Consider the following 17,165-nt stretch of genomic DNA (forward strand, 5'->3'; position numbering starts at 1 on the left):
AGCTGGAGGCATGTAGGTAGAATAGCGGTCAGTAGGTTTCCGGTATAGGGTGGCGTTTATGTGACCATTGCTTATTAGCACCGTAGTGTCCAGGAAGTGGATCTGTTGTGTGGACTGGTCCAGGCTGAGGTTGATGGTGGGATGGAAATTGTTGAAATCATGGTGGAATTCCTCAAGGGCTTCTTTTCTATGGGTCCAGATGATGAAGATGTCATCAATGTAGCGCAAGTAGAGTAGGGGAATTAGGGGACAAGAGCTGAGGAAGTGTTGTTCTAAGTCAGCCATAAAAATGTTGGCATACTGTGGGGCCATGTGGGTACCCATAGCAGTGCCGCTGATTTGAAGGTATACATTGTCCCCAAATGTGAAATAGTTATGGGGGAGGACAAAGTCACAAAATTCAGCCACCAGGTTTGCCGTGACATTATTGGGGATATTGTTCCTGACGGCTTGTAGTCCATCTTTTTGTGGAATGCTGGTGTGGCCACTGTATTTTCCACTGAATGCATCCGATGAAGTGAGCTGTAGCTCACAAAAGCTTATGCTTAAATAAATTTGTTAGTCTAAGGTGGCACAAGTACTCCTTTTCTTTTTGAGAATTAAGATTGTCCATTTAACCTTAATTCAGCTGCCTTGTGTGTACATTTTAGGACAGTGTTTAATTACATGATCACCCAGTATTTTTTTCTACAGTAGTGATACTAGAGGCCATTCTAAAGGATATCCTGTCATTATGGCTGAAATAATGGCTACCAAGGCGGCCATATTGATTGTTATACAATACAGGGATACTGAAGCCAAAAGTAGTTAAGCAGAGTCTGTGGAAAACTACATTTAATCGCTACACAGGATCTATCAGACTGTGTATTACTGATAGGTTCTCCACTCCCATAAACCATTGGAGAAACCCTTGTGATGGCTCTAAATGTTGTAAAGGTTCTAAGAGCTCCCTCCTCTTCCAAACCTTCCTGGAGGAACTTTAGGTCTTGGAAAGCTGACTCTTGTTCCATCTGCTAACTATTATCTGAGAGGTAGCAAAAGACTGGGGACAAGGTAGACTGCTGGGTTAAAAGGAGAGAAGGATACAAAGGGCTTTGGGGCAATGAGGAACCCATTTATAGACTGGCAAACTCATGAGCAGAAAAATGTATAAGCAGTACAATATTAAGAAAAATACATGTTAAGCTCAATCAGCTTTTCAACCAAAATCATTTTAGAGCCCAGAAACCAGCTACTCATAGCAGAGACTGTCTAGAGCCAGCCAACATTGTTCACTGCTAACAATGCCATAAAATAAAAAACAAAAAGTCATGATTTTTAAAAAGGGAATTTTACTAAAAATGTGGTTAAGTAGGAAAAAACTGCCTGTCAACATTGTTAAATAACATTTCATTAACTTCCCTGAAAAGTTTAATTATTTTATTCTGTGGTTTGTCAGTCAACTGTGTCCATTTAAAAAAAAAAATCTGGCTGGGGGTATCATGCCAGTAACATGCCACGTTCTGCACATCAGTATATTGCATTTCAGCACAATATCTATAGCACACGAGCTGGTTAAATTATTAATAAATTATTTGATTACTTTAGATATTTTATGAGTCATTTGTAAATCAGCCCTGATTTCTATGGATATAAGTGTATACTAAGTAGCTTGGAAGACCAAGTGTCAGCCTACTGGTTGTTTCTGAACTGTTTAATATGCTTGTTAGTTACTAATGGTTCGTGGCCACTAAAATCTCAGTATTATTTCTGCTCCCTAAGTAAACAAACTTTTAAAATAGTAGGTTAGTAACTATCAAATACTGAATAAAAGATGAATAGTGTCTGATGAATACTTCCATTGCACACAAATACTCTTGTTCAAGTGCAAATATAGAGATTCTCAAGAAGAACAACCATTTGTCTGAACAAAAAAACATATTTGTACACACACGTTTACTGAATAGGTCAGCCTGGTGTGCTATCACCATACCATACAACGTTTAAATCTGGATTATATGATCCAATCCATGTAAATGTTTGGCTGGATAGGCAACAGTTAATCAAAGAGATGTCCAAAGAGTAAGTGACTTATGGGTCAGACTGCTAATCCCAACAGTCCCTGACAATCACAACTTTCCTGCTTCTAATCTTTCTGCCAGCTGTTATCTTTTTTTTAAATCTGTGGACCATTATGTAACTGTTTCATTAGCTTCACTCACATAAAACAAATCCCAAAGGACTCACTATCTCCAACACAGCTATTATAAAAGAAACAAAGGGACCCCTGCAGATCTCTTTAAAAGATTCCTGGTTATGAAGGGAGGGAAAGCCCAAACCACCAGAATAACCAGCAGATATAAGAGAAGGCTGGGTATCCTATACATCCTTTTTCTCGCTGTCCAGTCCAGTGATGCTCACATTCATGGAAGTTTGAGGACCTTCACCAATATAACTTCCAACCAGGAATGTTACTTTTAGTTTGCAGTCTAGATGACAGACAAGAAGTGTAACTTAAATTTCACTTTTTATGCAATTATCTGTGGTCATGCAAAGAGAAGTCACAGCATAAAACAGTCTCTGTGATACTCAGTTTTAAACAAGTGTGTTTTACTTAAATGTTTTTAAAAGGGTGTGGAGATATATTCTGTGTGGAAATTCATCCATTGTGTGAAGGACTAAGGCCAGGCCTTCTGCACCATTTACGTCCCTGCACCATAGGGGCTGCACTGATAGGGGCTGCTGGCAGCTAGGACTATAGGGGTGTCTTACTCACTGGAGAAATGATTTCCATCCTGCTACCATATAGTCCAACAGAGGAAACCACAATAGGGGTGGAACAGGTACACGCTAAGTGGGGGCCTCAAATCCATCTTTACACAGATCCAATATCATCCATAGCTGGTGCGGAAGAGCTGCTACCACTTTTCCAGCCCATAGTAAGGTGCCCCACTCTCCTTAAATTCATAGCCTGGAATAATAGCAGCAGGAGGATGCACAGCATCCTTGCCCCCTGGCCCTGGGTTGGGGATGTGGATTTCACATCCCACCGCTTTGCACTCAACCTGCATAGAGCTCAAATATTTGGATTCCATGTGGGTGGAATAGATTTCAGTCAGAATGAACACTCCATTTTAACAGTCAACTTGAAAAACTATTGGTTTGGAATAGCTGTTTTAAAAAAGCATAGAAGTGTTTTATTTTACTAATGTGACCGTTTCAATAGTAGGGCAGGTCAGGAAGTAGACCAGCCCAAACGTGGTCTATTTAAGAAAAAATTAAAGTCTGTTTCTGACAAAATTAATTCTCTTCTGATGCCATATGGGAAGGAGTCCCCTTCTGACACATAAGCAATATGGTTTTTTTAAAATCTCATGGCAGTGCAGCTGTGTATGGACAGATGAAATCCAGGTATAAATCTTGGCAGCAATAGTGTGTATCACAAACAGAGATGGGCAGGGTGCTGTTTGGCTGTGATAGAAACTAACTGAAAATTTTCTGTCTGATGTGCATCTGAAAGGTTCCAATCAGTGTGAATTAATAAATACCTCACCCAGCTTAAACCCAATTATTTCAGCTAAAGCAGTTCAACTGTGGTAAAATGAAAATCTGTCACAGCTGGTCTAAATGCAAAAGGCACTCTGGGATTATAGTTTTCACCTATTTCATCAAATTCTTGATGTATTTGCCCCTGGAATATTTTTACCTATTTAGCCTAAAGCTCAGACCTGGATATTTTGAAACTACATAGTAAATTCTCTGCCACTCTGCATCCTTCCCTAATACCTCACTAGATTGCCTAATAGTTTCTTCTGGCCTTAAAAGTCTACATGAAATTAGTGGAAAGCAATGCAAAACTGATGCCTAGCACATGGGAATTAGAAGTAGTGAGGAAAATTGGGGATCCACTGTAAACCAATATTTACCAGTTGTTTTTTTTGGGGGGGGGGAGTGACTTTTTAAAAATCAGCTAAAGCTGAAAAGATTAACTTTCAAATGTTACTAATTGAATTCTCTATCCATTTCTATGTCTTTTGTTTTTGCCACAGCATTTTCCTACATTACTTGTTCGAGTTTTTATAATTTTTCCTACTAAGTTATTTAACTGTCCAAGCATTCCATCTTTTTTATTTTAAGCCCAATTGCAATACTCAGATCATCTAAAGTAAATAGATATCTTAATTAATTTAATTTTTAAATGAAACTCCTATCAAATCAGGTATAGCCACATCAGGAATAACCAACAATAATAGAAAGCCTAGTAATTTGTGTAGAACAACTTCTGTTTAGAGATCAAACTTTTCCTCCTTTTCACATTGTAATGAAGTGCTCTCTTCATTACTGTAATTTATCAAAATTTACCAAATTTATTTATAAAAACAAAGTTATAGGAAATGGCTACATAACTGCAACATCAATTGCAGTTTCCCACTTAATTTTTGGTACATCCCTCACTTTCACTGATGCTTATTTATCATCTAAATGGGTAGTACTTTTGATATGCCATACCTTGGCAACTAACTAGTATCCTTGTCTCCTAGTGCTGATGTTACAAGTAATGCAAGTGAAAGATATTACTGTTGAAAAAGTATTGCTCCTGTTCTGAACCTATTTACATATTTTCTTATTCCATGAAAATTGCCTAGCAGTGGAGCTGGGTATTTGCCCCCCCCCCCACTTTGTATTGTTTTATGAGTATGTACCTGGATGCCATACACTTAGCTGAAGAAGGTTAGGAAAGGTCTTTATGCAGCTACTTCCTAAAGTCAAATATAAAATATGTAGGAGTAAATCCCAAGCATTTCTATCATCTCCAGTATCACTTTATATTATTTTTCACTTGTTTGTGCTCATTAATCCCATCTGCTTTCATGCCAAGCCTGCATTGATAACAGCAAACCACTGACAAGAAAGTCTAGCTAAATTAGAAGATTTGTGACAACTGTGAACAACAGATCTTAAAAAAAAAAAAAAAAAAAAAAAAAAGGTATCAGTGTGAAATCTTGGATGAAATCCTCGTCCCTCTGTAGCCAGGATTTCACCACTTAAATTGAACAGGTAAACATGCCTTAATATTATATCACATATTGATATAATTGACCCTTTTAAAAGCATACAACGTAGTGTTAGAGTTTTGTTAGTACAAAGAGAATTACAAGTATTTTCTTTTACAGCCATCTTTAGTACTAAGTTTTCCGCTCATCAGCAGCGTGACTATCTGGTATGTAAGTCTTTAATTAACTAAACACAAGGGCAACCTATTTAGAAAATGAAAACCAAAATATTTACATAGTTGAGTCATGTCCTTTTTACAATTTCCTACATATGACTGTCAGTGCATATTGTATATATAGCGCAGTTAACAAAAATGTTGATATTTTTTGTGGATATATGCCAGTGAATGGAGAAAGAATGGCTGAGAATTTCCATGGCAAAGTTATATGGAATTGAGGGAAATCGATTTGAACAAATTTAAATCGGTAACTTGTAGAAATAAAATAAATAATCATAATAATAAAAAACAAATAAAACACAATACCTGCACCCAAATATCTCTATATTAGAGACAGAAAGCCAGATCCTCAGCTGGTGTAAAGTGAAATAGTGCTGTTGAAATATGGGCCACAGTTTGTACGTTCTGATTTTATATAATATATATTATTACATACAAAAACTATGTTAAAAGAACATTATTAAGGTTGAAACATCAAGCACTCAAAAGTCAGGACACAAAGGTTTACCACCCATCCAAATTTCAATACCTGCTCAAATGCATGCATGCACTAGAGCTTTTCAAAGAAAAGAACACCAGAATTTAACATTGAGAAAAACAACATATTTTTCACTAGCCTTGTTCTAAGAAACACCTGAACCATGTTGGCTGAAGTTTAAAAATAAAAAATCATCTTGAGGCAGACATCCAGCAATGACAATTTCAACCCAATGGTTACAGTTTTGCAAAGTTATAATCAACTGTAAACAGGGTCTTATAATGGGAAGTGTCAGGCAACCTTAACAGTAGACAGTGCTACCAGCACCAGCCATAATACTGAGGTAGGGCAAGAAAAAGGTGTGGATAACACAGGAGAAGAGGTTAGTAGGGGAAAGAAAATGGGTTTGAGGAAGAATCTGAAGGAAAGCGGATGCTAGTACTTGAAGAGAGAAGTTATTCCATGTACCAGCAGGAGCTGGGAAAAAGATACAGATTCAAGTTGCCCATCGGCGGTAATAATATCATAGGGAGGTGCTGCTGGCAGCAACGCAATTGGTAAAAACATTCAATTTATTGTCTCTCCTTGACACACAACTCCACAACACCCTTGCAAAGGTTTTGTTCCCGCAGTCAAATGATGGAGGGGACAAAGAGACTCCATTTATTAGATTCAAAGAGGTCAATGCAGGTGCCTGGTGAGTTTGTATATAGGCCAGTGTACCTTAAGATGCTGGAGATTCTCTTGCCATAATATATAGAGTAGCAAAATATTTCATGTTAGGGTTGTCATTTAAAAAAAAACCCCAAATTTACTTCAGAATAATTTTTTCCTTAATTTGTTTTTAGGCACCTGTTAACTTGTGAAACTGACGGTGTGCCTTAATAGCATTCTTCTGTCAGAAACAACATTTCTAAGGGAACTGGATAATAGGCATTCAGTATGGCAAAATGCCTATATTTTATCTGACTAGATACCAACTGATAGTTACTAGAGGTCTACAGATAATTTAACCTTTAATATAGTCAAGCTGTAAATTAAAGAGGATACAATATAATTTGCGTTGTGAAACTCTTCATTCTGACCCAGGTTTTAATTAGGGATATAAGAAATTATTTAAATAGGAAGATAATTTTGCACTTTCAAACGACCTCTGTTCACTTACTCGTATAGTAGATCATCATTGAAATTGATCTTCAAAGCAACAGTCTTAATCCAGCAAAAAGCAGGCTACGGTGTCTGCTCTCTGAAGAATTCAGACAGGTCCCAATTAGAAGGAACACAAAATAGTTGTCTAAGATTAAGTTGTCATGGGATAAGAGGGAAGATCCTTTCATGGATTGAGAACTGGGTAAAAGAAAGGGAACAAAGGGTAGGAATAAATGGTAAATTTTCAGAATGTAGAGGGGTAACTAGTGGTGTTCCCCAAGGGTCAGTCCTAGGACAAATTCTATTCAACTTATTTATAAATGATCTGGAAAAAGGGGTAAACAGTGAGGTGGCAAAGTTTGCAGATGATACTAAACTGCTCAGGATAGTTAAGACCAAAGCAGACTGTGAAGAACTTCAAAAAGGTCTCACAAAACTAAGTGATTGGGCAACAAAATGGCAAATAAAATTTAATGTGGATAAATGTGAAGTAATGCACATTGGAAAAAATAACCCCAACTATACATACAATATGATGGGGGCTAATTTAGCTACAACTAATCAGGAGAAAGATCTCGGAGTCATCGTGGATAGTTCTCTGAAGACGTCCACGCAGTGTGCAGCGGCAGTCAAAAAAGCAAACGGGATGTTAGGAATCATTAAAAAAGGGATAGAGAATAAGACGGAGAAAATCTTATTGCCCTTATATAAATCCATGGTACGCTCACATCTTGAATACTGCGTACAGATGTGGTCCCCTCATCTCAAAAAAGATATACTAGCATTAGAAAAGGGCAACTAAAATGATTAGGGGTTTGGAACGAGTCCCATATGAGGAGAGATTAAAGAGGCTAGGACTTTTCAGCTTGGAAAAACGGAGACTAAGGGGGAATATGATAGAGGTATATAAAATTATGAGTGGTGTGGAGAAAGTGAACAAGTTATTTACTTGTTCCCGTAATATAAGAACTAGGGGCCATCAAACGAAATTAATGGGCAGCAGGTTTAAAACAAATAAAAGGAAGTTCTTCTTCACTCAGCGCACAGTCAACCTGTGGAACGCCTTACCTGAGGAGGTTGTGAAGGCTAGGACTATAACAGGGTTTAAAAGAGAACTAGATAAATTCATGGAGGTTAAGTCCATTAATGGCTATTAGCCAGGATGGGTAAGGAATGGTGTCCCTAGCCTCTGTTTGTCAGAGGGTGGAGATGGATGGCAGGAGAGAGATCACTTGATCATTAGCTGTTAGGTTCACTTCCTCTGGGGTACCTGGCATTGGTCACTGTCGGTAGACAGGATACTGGGCTAGATGGACCTTTGGTCTGACCCAGTATGGCCATTCTTACGTTCTTGTGTAAAACTCTAGCAGACAGACAGGCTAATGATGGGCACTTTATTAACATGGCAACAGGTCTTTATTCTTGCTTTAAAAACTTTAGTAAAGAATTATTTTTTCTGTGTTAAAAGACTTCCAATACCTATTTAATGCTTGACTGGTAAATAAATTGCAGGAATCGTCATGAAATTCAGTACTCAGTATATGGATCCTCACAGACTGTTACTGGGCTAGTTTGTTTGGACATATAAAAATCACAAATGATACAATCCTATTTGCATATGCTGTTGATTATAGGTGGCATTTAAATCTTTGCTTAACTCTATTCAGAGATAAACAGGTTTCTCTTGAAGAGCTTCTTTTCATATTTATTATTACTGGCTAAAACTATATTTTAATCATCACAAACAAAGTTATTGGAAATACTTTTTTGTTCTTTAAATAAAGAAATATTTCAACAAAGCTCTAGGAAATGTTTGCAATGAAGTCTTACACAAAACATCTGTGTTTACTAAAAGATGTTTTCTAACTTAAAAATTAAGGTATGTTACACATCAAAAACAAAAAATGAAATAAAAAGCTACATAAGTTCATGAAAAGTGGTACGAGTTACAGCTTTTCTAAGTGCTGTGTTCAAAGTAAAATTGGAATATAGAAGTCTGGTCAGGTAAACTCTGTATGCTTCCCAAACCTGGTGGAAATAAACCAGCTGCTATATAATGAGACTAAATTGTTGTCTTCTGTGGACTATAGAATATTACTTTCAGCCTTCTAGTCTCTCCGCCTTCTCCAAAAGCCTTATGCTACAATACATGGCTGCTATAGTCTTAAATTTTTGATAGTCCTACTCAGTGTGCCTACTGTCACAAGGGAATGGACTCTCCAATGAGGATTGCCAGTACTGGTAATGACGTTACTAATAGCAATGGAGAGCTTTTGTAACCCTCGGTACTATGCAGGCTTTACTCAGAGGAGGAAACCATCCATCTCCAAAAATACTAATCCCTAGGATTCCACTCTTTCATGTCAGTCTGTCCTTCAAAAAAAGTCAGCTTCTTGGTGACCCTGCCTCCTGTCCAACTAAGTCTGCATGTGTCTCCCTCAGAAGCCTATTTTGGGATGAATTAAGATATTTCCTCCAAGGTCCTTAATCTCCCCCAAATAAACTGAAGAAAAACAAATTACTGCAGATAACTTATAAACATAAAAACAGAATACACACAAGATAAATTATTTGCTATTAAGGATTCAGATATCTACTAGTAGTATACCCATTTCCAGTTTTCCTGAAAGCTTAAATCCATCCCATATGACCAAAATCTGGATGTTTACAGTAGCCAACAAATAGAGATGGCGGAGGCTTTTGAGTTTAGCTTTGCAAAATATTTATGATGAAAAATTTATAGTAAAATTTTTTCAGTACAAAATTGTACCCAACATTCCCACACCTATAAAAATTTGCAATTTCAACAACCGATGCAAGCTACCAAAAGGAAACAACTTCTCTCAACAATCAGGCAGGGTAAGGCTGGAAGGAGCCATCCCTTATGTCTATGTATTTTTAATCCACTCAACTCCATACCATCTAGGCTGAAAATTAAAATAGGAACAATTCCATGCAGAAGTGGCGTGTTCTCCATCTCTCTATTGTTTATAGAGGGTTCCTTATGCTTTATCTGAAGAGATGCTGCCGGATGTTCTGTAGCTGTCATTATCGAGGAAAGGATAAAGAGCAAATAGCAGATTTTTCATTGCATCTTAAATCCTGATTTGTGATAATAGGGAGTTATGCAGCTGAGGGCTTAATACTGAGAATGCCCAGTTTCTGCACCCTTAGAATTTTACCCTGGTCTCCATCAGCCACAGAATCCTAACGAATTTCAGCTGTTGCCACAGAAACTGTGCTGATCTCCAAAGTAGACAGGTTCCATCCCATTGCAGACTCTGAAGATTTGCAACAGCAATCCTGAAGCTGATCAGAAACAGGATAGGAAGCCAGCAGAGTGCAGAGAACCAATTTGTTGTGCTCTCACTAGTTAATGTTTCCTAGTAGGCAGACCACTGCGCATTGGATCAATGGAAATGTCTATATTGCCTTCATAGTCAAACCACATGGAACATATTGTAGGAGTCCATCCTGGAGATGAAGAAGGTATGGGTCATTATGGCTAACTGTGCATCTGAAAGAAGAAGGTGTATTCTCCTAGCTAGCAGAAGATGGAAAAGGTCTATTTGGCAGCTACTACTATTTGGGTGTCTACTGTTTGATACAGAGACCTTTATTCAACCTTCATAACTGGCAAACATAACAGTTGCCTTTGATTTCTAAAATTTTCATTGTTGCAACTTCCCACCTACTCACACTAAAGGAATTGGCATCTAGGTTGCTGTAAGGGGACAAGGCTTACAGAAGTATTATGGGGGTGGTTTTAAAAAAACGTTGAGTACATACAAGCAATATTTTTCTCTTTCTGTAACTTTTAGTGCTGTCAAGTTATCACAATGTGCCGAGGTATTTCTTCAAATAAAAGCCTGTCAGAGAAAGGATCATAAAATTTGTGCAGTTTTAGGAAAAATCTGCACCATGTAAAACCTTGCTCGAGATCAGATTTGCAAAGTTCTGGGCATATTTCCTTGATAAGGTGGAAGTGCTAGCCAGTGCAATAAGACGTTCTTTCATGAAAATAGAGTAGGCCTATTTGGGGGAGGCACTGGTTATATCCGACTGCCAGCCCAGCTCAATCCTGGTAAAGAGGCCCTCTCTGTGGCTATATGGGATATAAATACCTCCCCCATTGCCAGTCAGCAGGAAAGGTATTGCAGTGACCTTGTCCTGACATGGCCTTAACTGTTTTCTGCACATCACTAAACTTTTCCCCTTCTCCCCACCTGCTGCAGGGAAGCCCTTAAAGCAGCAACACCCCTTTTCTTCCAACTAGCTAGACAAATACCCACTCGTTATAAAGGTTGCAGTGGGCATAGTCATGAAAATAGAGCAGGCCAGTTTTGGGGAGGCATTGGTTAATACATGGCTTGTACCGAAAGTGGGTTGCATTTTTCCAGGAAATTCAGATTTGTGAAGGCAGGCCTGATTTGCTCAAGCAGGTTAAAATGGTGTCCTTTCATTAGACAACATACAGTTGGGCTTGCTTTTTGGTAAGGGCTAAAATTTCATTGTATATTTATAATGTATTTATTTAAAGCTGCAGCTTCATTTTGAAAGGTTGTTATTTGCGGGCAAAGCGAGGAGGAAAGGAGGAGGATGTGGGCACCAGCCATATTAAAATAACTTGTTCACTGGTTACACTTACAGCTGGTGCCTTATTTAAATTGCTTTTTAATTATTGTAACTATAAATCTTCATAACACACTGCTGTATCAAATGATTTATTTTATGGAGCTGAGAGAGATACACGCAGAAAGCTTGTGGCTGGAGCATGAGTATCTACAGCTTTCTGGAAATGAAACCTCAGGTGTGCTATGGGTTTATATAAAACTAAATGCCAGAGAAAGCACAAATAAATTAAAAATCCCCAAAAGCAAAAAAGCAGGTTTTAAATGCAGCAAGTTGTTTTTGTCCAGCAAAGACATAACATTTTTTAAAAATTCCACATGCATTCTACTCTGAGAAGTAAAACACAGATAAGATTTTATCCCTGATTACTTGAATGCCACATACTTTTTCATTGTATCAGTCTGAGTTCAGATTTAGGAATGGATGGAGACTGTATTGGTATAAATGGCTGGTGAGTTCTTTTTAGCAATGGACAAGGGATCAGTGGACATGGTGATTTATCAGATTTGTCGGGAGCTTTTGATATTATTAACCCATAGGTATTGTTGACTTATCCAGTGAATCTTGGGGGAGTTGAGGAAGCAGTGGATTCATTCTTCGTTTATAAGATTTCCCAGACAGTATGGTTCATTTTCTCCAACAGCCCTCACATGGAGTCCTACAGGATTTTGTAATGCTCCTGTTTAATATTAAACCGACAGGGCAGATTGTGAGATGCTTTGGACTGAGATTTCATCAAAATTGCCAGTAGAACTCAGCTCTACATCTTCTTTTCACTGAATTCAGACTTCCACTGTCTGATAGAGAAGGGGATCTGGAGGTAGATAAACTGGTTACACATTAGCCTGGATAAGGCTTATTGGCAAGGGGAAACTTCTAAAGGACTTGGAGGAGGCACTATTTGCATCATTTTCCAGGGTTCACCATTGCAATGTGCTATAGTATAGGGCTATTCTTGCAATCTACCTAGACATTCCATATCAAGCAGAACTTGCCCCCTTCCTAGGGCAAGCTGGCATGACAAATGCTACCTGTGCTGAAGTCTCTGTATTGGTTTCCTTTCACTTCTGGATTGCAACTTCAGATGTCAATGGAGATTTTAAAAGACTAGAATGGTTATTCAGGAAGTTATCTGAACTTTTCACCCTAGCATGGCAGTAAAGATGGCTGATTGGCTCTTGCTTTTGGTCCCTAAATTAGAAAGCTCCACCACGGATAGCAGGGCTCCCTCATCTGAGGGCTCCATCTTTGGAATTCACTCTTCTTTGTAACTTCTCAGGGCCCAAGATTAGAGATTATCGTGGCACATCACAAGGCCAATGGGCCATATCCTTAGCAGGTGCAATTCAGCACAGCTCCACTGACTTCAATGGAAGTATGTCAGCGTACACTAGCTGAAGACCTGGCCCCATTTTATTGAGTGCTTTGTTGACTGATTTTATGATGTTCCTACTCTTACTTTTGAAAATGTATTTACTATATTTATTCACTGTAGGAGGTACCTAGTTGCCACTACAATAGAGACTATAGAAATTAGAACAATCAACACATAATAAAGGAGCAGCTTCCCTGCCCCTGTTTCCCCCCCCCCCCCCCCCCCCAAATTTTCAGATAGCAAATGAGCCATTTGGAAGGAACTTATTAGAACACTATTACTGTAATTAGGACAAAAAAATTTAATCCCCACATGCTGGGGATGGCACTAGCCAGGCCTTTTGAAAGGTGAAATGTACGAAAAGCCACTTCTTAAAGTGTCTAGTGGAGGCATTATGTTCCAGGCACTGTAGACCAGGACAGGTGCATGCCACTGGGTCTCTCCTTAAGGCATCAAAACATGAGCTTGGCCATTTGGGGACAGTGTATGGTAGGGTGAATTGGAATTATGATCATCTAAGCTTCAGGGACCTTTCCTGAATCTGGACTGTGGGTGTAAAAGAGAATTTCAAACCCACCATAATTCTGAATGGGTTTCACACATTAGTAGGGACGAACTAGTCAGAAATCTTGGGTGACTGAAGGTATTTTGTACCTTTTTTACTTCCTCCCTCAATGCACCAAAATAAGCAGTTATGTATAATCCATAAATGAAGTTGCTGCATGATTATTAAATAATTGTTCAAAACTATAGGGAGTCAATTTGTCACTCCGTTTCATGTTTGGTCCTCTCTCTTGCTGTCCCTTCTTTGCTGGAGTCTCTGGTGCAGATCTGATGTTCCTACATGGGTATCCTTTGCCTCCTCATGTTAAAAATGCATACTTGTAACAATTACGAAAATAATCTCTTAAAAGAATGAGAAAATATCTAATTTTCCTTCATGACTATGGCAGTATTTGTATGTAAATCATTGTTCTTTCAGGTAACAATGATAATAAAATAGAATTCCTGGGGTCCTACTCTCCCTCCGCAGGATTTGAATAACTCTCATTGACTTCAAGTGAACACAGAGAGAGTAGCAAATGGGGAGTGCTCCAAGGGAGCTCTGAAAGGAGAAGTTGAAGTATCTGAACTTTGAGAAGGGAAGTTACTCGGATCCTCTGAGTTTGTGTATGGGTTGGGAGGATGGGAGAGCAGGTGGGATGAAATAGGGTCCCCTGGTGACACACACCTGTGAGTGATAAACACTGGAACACTCCAATCTAAGTCCTGAATCATTAAACCCTCCTTACCACTAGGTGGCACACATGTATCCTTAATGTTCCTAATGGCTATTAACTAGCTCAGCCGTTCTTTTCAAATCAAGTTAAAGAATTCCAATACACTAAATTATTCTCCACCTCTCCTGGGAAAGGTTTTGGATTAGGGTAAGCATGACTATGTTACAATTACAATACTATTTTCAGAGACCTACAGATACAAGTAATTTTCTCTTTACGACAGTGCATTACAAGATTTCCCCATTCCTGTTTGCTAAAATCTTACAGAGATGTCTCTGTAAGATAAGAATAGAATTCATATTAAATAAGATAAAAAGGCACTGCTGTACTCAGTGAAATCCAGAGTTTCAATATGTTTTTATAATAGCTGGATTTCACCAAAATCGCAACAAGATTTTAAGGATGATATGGAGCAGAGTTTGGGCAATAGACTGATGACAAAAGTTGGAAATAAATATGTAGAAACAGCATGATAATACGTAGCTGTTTATTTGCCTCCCCAAAACTTAAGCCAACAGATCATCCATCTAACATTGTGCTAATATGGATAACATCTGTACTACTGAAACTTTTAATTCTCATGCTGCAATTTCTAGGAAGTATTCATTGGGGAAATGTGGAATATCATTCCTTATTATATTTTTCTTGGGATGCTGAAAAAGGTCTAGACTGAACAGCAATGTTTAGAACATACCTCGTGTTTGTCCATAACAGCCATTTAAATAAGAACCCTCTGGATTTTGTATGCAATTGTTCCTCATTTACTAGTCTACAAAACAAAAGCATGACACACAGTCCATAATAGGCACCATGCCTACCACCCACACTGAGTAATGCACCTGGGTATTTCAGATATCTAAAGGAAGGATAGTAAGCAAAGTATGTACCCATCAATCTGTGTAAAAGATGTGAAGGAGAAATGAGGTGTGTGTTTTTGTTCCTAAGGAAAAGGGAATACTGAACTAAATCAAAGAACAGAAATGCTTTAACTGACATGAAAAGTAATTTTATTCAGTGATCACAGAAATCTGTTTCTGGAAAGTAGGTACATACTTGGAGATTTAAAGCATAAACTACGTTTATAGCTCCCTCTGATGACCATTGGACACTACACAACATAAGTCTTCTTTTATTTTTGTGCATACATTCAACTGACAGCTGACTGGTTAAATTCTAATTGCTTCCAAGTGAGGTCAGCAAAGGTATTTATCGAAAAGGACTGAACAACAGGCTCAACACACACACGCACGCGCACGCACAAGCGCATACACACACCACCGCTCTTGCGTGTTGATTTATGGAAACAATTATAATTCTGCTGAAGTCTTTCTGAGCTGAGAAAGTTTGTAGCTACAGTAGAGCGTCTCATGTTGCAAAAGGCAGACAACAGAAATGGAATACTTGTGTATCCAGCTGTTATCAACAGGAACAAGTAAGTTATCGGTCCTTTAAAAGAATGCTCTGGGCGTTCTAACCACTGACGACTTTTTCTCTTTCCTTGATTGATGTATGTTAGAAGTAAGCTTCTTGACATTTTCTTTAAAAAAAAAAAAATTCTACAAGTAACTGTATGTATAAAAATACAGTCCCACGAATATCTGGGTCTGCCCTGATATTCAAACTAGAGAAGTGCAGGCAGCCCTTTAGGAAGAATGTGGCTAACTATAAAGATATAGGCACAAAGTAACCAAATGTAAGAGATGTAATAGCATTTTTCTGCGGCTCAGTTTTGTAGCTCAGCTGAATCAATAGCTTATTTGAAAGACTTATTACTGAGCTACACAAGGAATTGTACACAGTTCAAATGTGTGCTGCTGTCAAGAGCTTGTTGTAAGATATATCTTGTATGTGTGCTTGTGTATGTTTTTTTAAGTCACTGTATAAAGCTAGAATATATTTTGCTATGCTACAGTACTCATGCAGCATATATTATAGTTGCACACATGTAACAATTGACCATAAAATTTATCCATGACACTTTTCTCATAGATCTTTTACTTTCAGTGCAAGCAGCAAATTCAAGTAGTACAGAAGGTCATGACAGCCAAGGTTATTATAACCGGTTTCTTTAAAGGATATCCTGACTGAAAAGATATTTAAGGAGATATCCTGTTTCAACATCAGTAACTATTAAGGAATAAGGATCAGAATTCTGGAAGAGGAAGCAATCTCAATTAAATCAATCTACAACTCGCTGTAAAGACAGAAGGCAGGTCAATGACCTAGGAGCAACGATCTACTTGAGTTTTAATTTTCATTATGTTGTTCATGAACACCCAGAACACTGCACTATAATGCACAAATGGATACTGACATGGATCCTGCCGACTTTGCTCTACAGATCATATTTTTACATTATCTTTCTAGTGGGCACTATATCTTTAGCTTGCAATGACATGACTCCAGAGCAAATGGCTACAAATGTGAACTGTTCCAGCCCTGAGCGACATACCAGAAGTTATGATTATATGGAAGGGGGGGATGTAAGAGTGAGAAGACTTTTCTGTCGAACTCAATGGTATATGAGGATTGATAAACGAGGCAAAATAAAAGGGACACGAGAAGCAAACAACAACTATAGTAAGTAATGTCTCTGCTTTTGAAATTTGTACTGAAAGATTTTAAAATTTATGAATTGTTGGCTTTTTATCCCTTCATTTATGATGCTTTCACAATAATTTTGTATAGTGCAGTAACCATTCTATCAGACATGTTTTCCAATCAATCATACAGCAGGACATTTGGTATTGATTTTGAAATGCGTCACTTTAAATAATACGTTACCAGTATGTTGTAGATCTAATGTATTAGTTACAGCTGGTAACTATTAGCAAACAGAGAGCCTATTTTAACAAGTGAATTAAGGTTGTACATCTGAAAATATATAACCGCAAACTCTACGCTCATAAAGTACTTATGAAACATTAAAGCACATTTATGTAGGACACAAACTACCTACAAGCTCAGTATGTGTGACTGAACAATTAAAATATATTCAATATTAGAAAATGCAATGGAAAGAATTATGAAAATTGCTTT

At 37.9% G+C, this 17,165-nt stretch overlaps 2 protein-coding genes across 8 annotated transcripts in view; one reads left to right on the forward strand and one right to left on the reverse strand.

Moving 5' to 3' along the window:
• The window catches only part of FAM227B (family with sequence similarity 227 member B), a 218,353-nt gene that overhangs the window by 92,739 nt on the left and 108,449 nt on the right, over nucleotides 1–17,165 (reverse strand). The gene's annotated exons all lie outside the window — the stretch shown is intronic.
• The window catches only part of FGF7 (fibroblast growth factor 7), a 67,547-nt gene continuing 65,580 nt past the window's right edge, over nucleotides 15,199–17,165 (forward strand). Inside the window, exons 1-2 of one of the 3 annotated variants that reach the window (XM_043523337.1) lie at nucleotides 15,199–15,558; nucleotides 16,494–16,706. In XM_043523337.1, coding sequence (XP_043379272.1) covers nucleotides 15,519–15,558; nucleotides 16,494–16,706 — 253 coding nt within the window. In that variant the 5' untranslated portion in view covers nucleotides 15,199–15,518. Of the gene's footprint in view, nucleotides 15,559–16,115; nucleotides 16,707–17,165 lie in introns of all 3 variants that reach the window. The other 2 variants (XM_037909918.2, XM_007066807.4) reach the window with 2 other exon arrangements.

Source organism: Chelonia mydas, chromosome 10 (genome assembly GCF_015237465.2).
Source record: "Chelonia mydas isolate rCheMyd1 chromosome 10, rCheMyd1.pri.v2, whole genome shotgun sequence".
In the NCBI taxonomy this organism is placed as follows: domain Eukaryota; kingdom Metazoa; phylum Chordata; order Testudines; family Cheloniidae; genus Chelonia; species Chelonia mydas.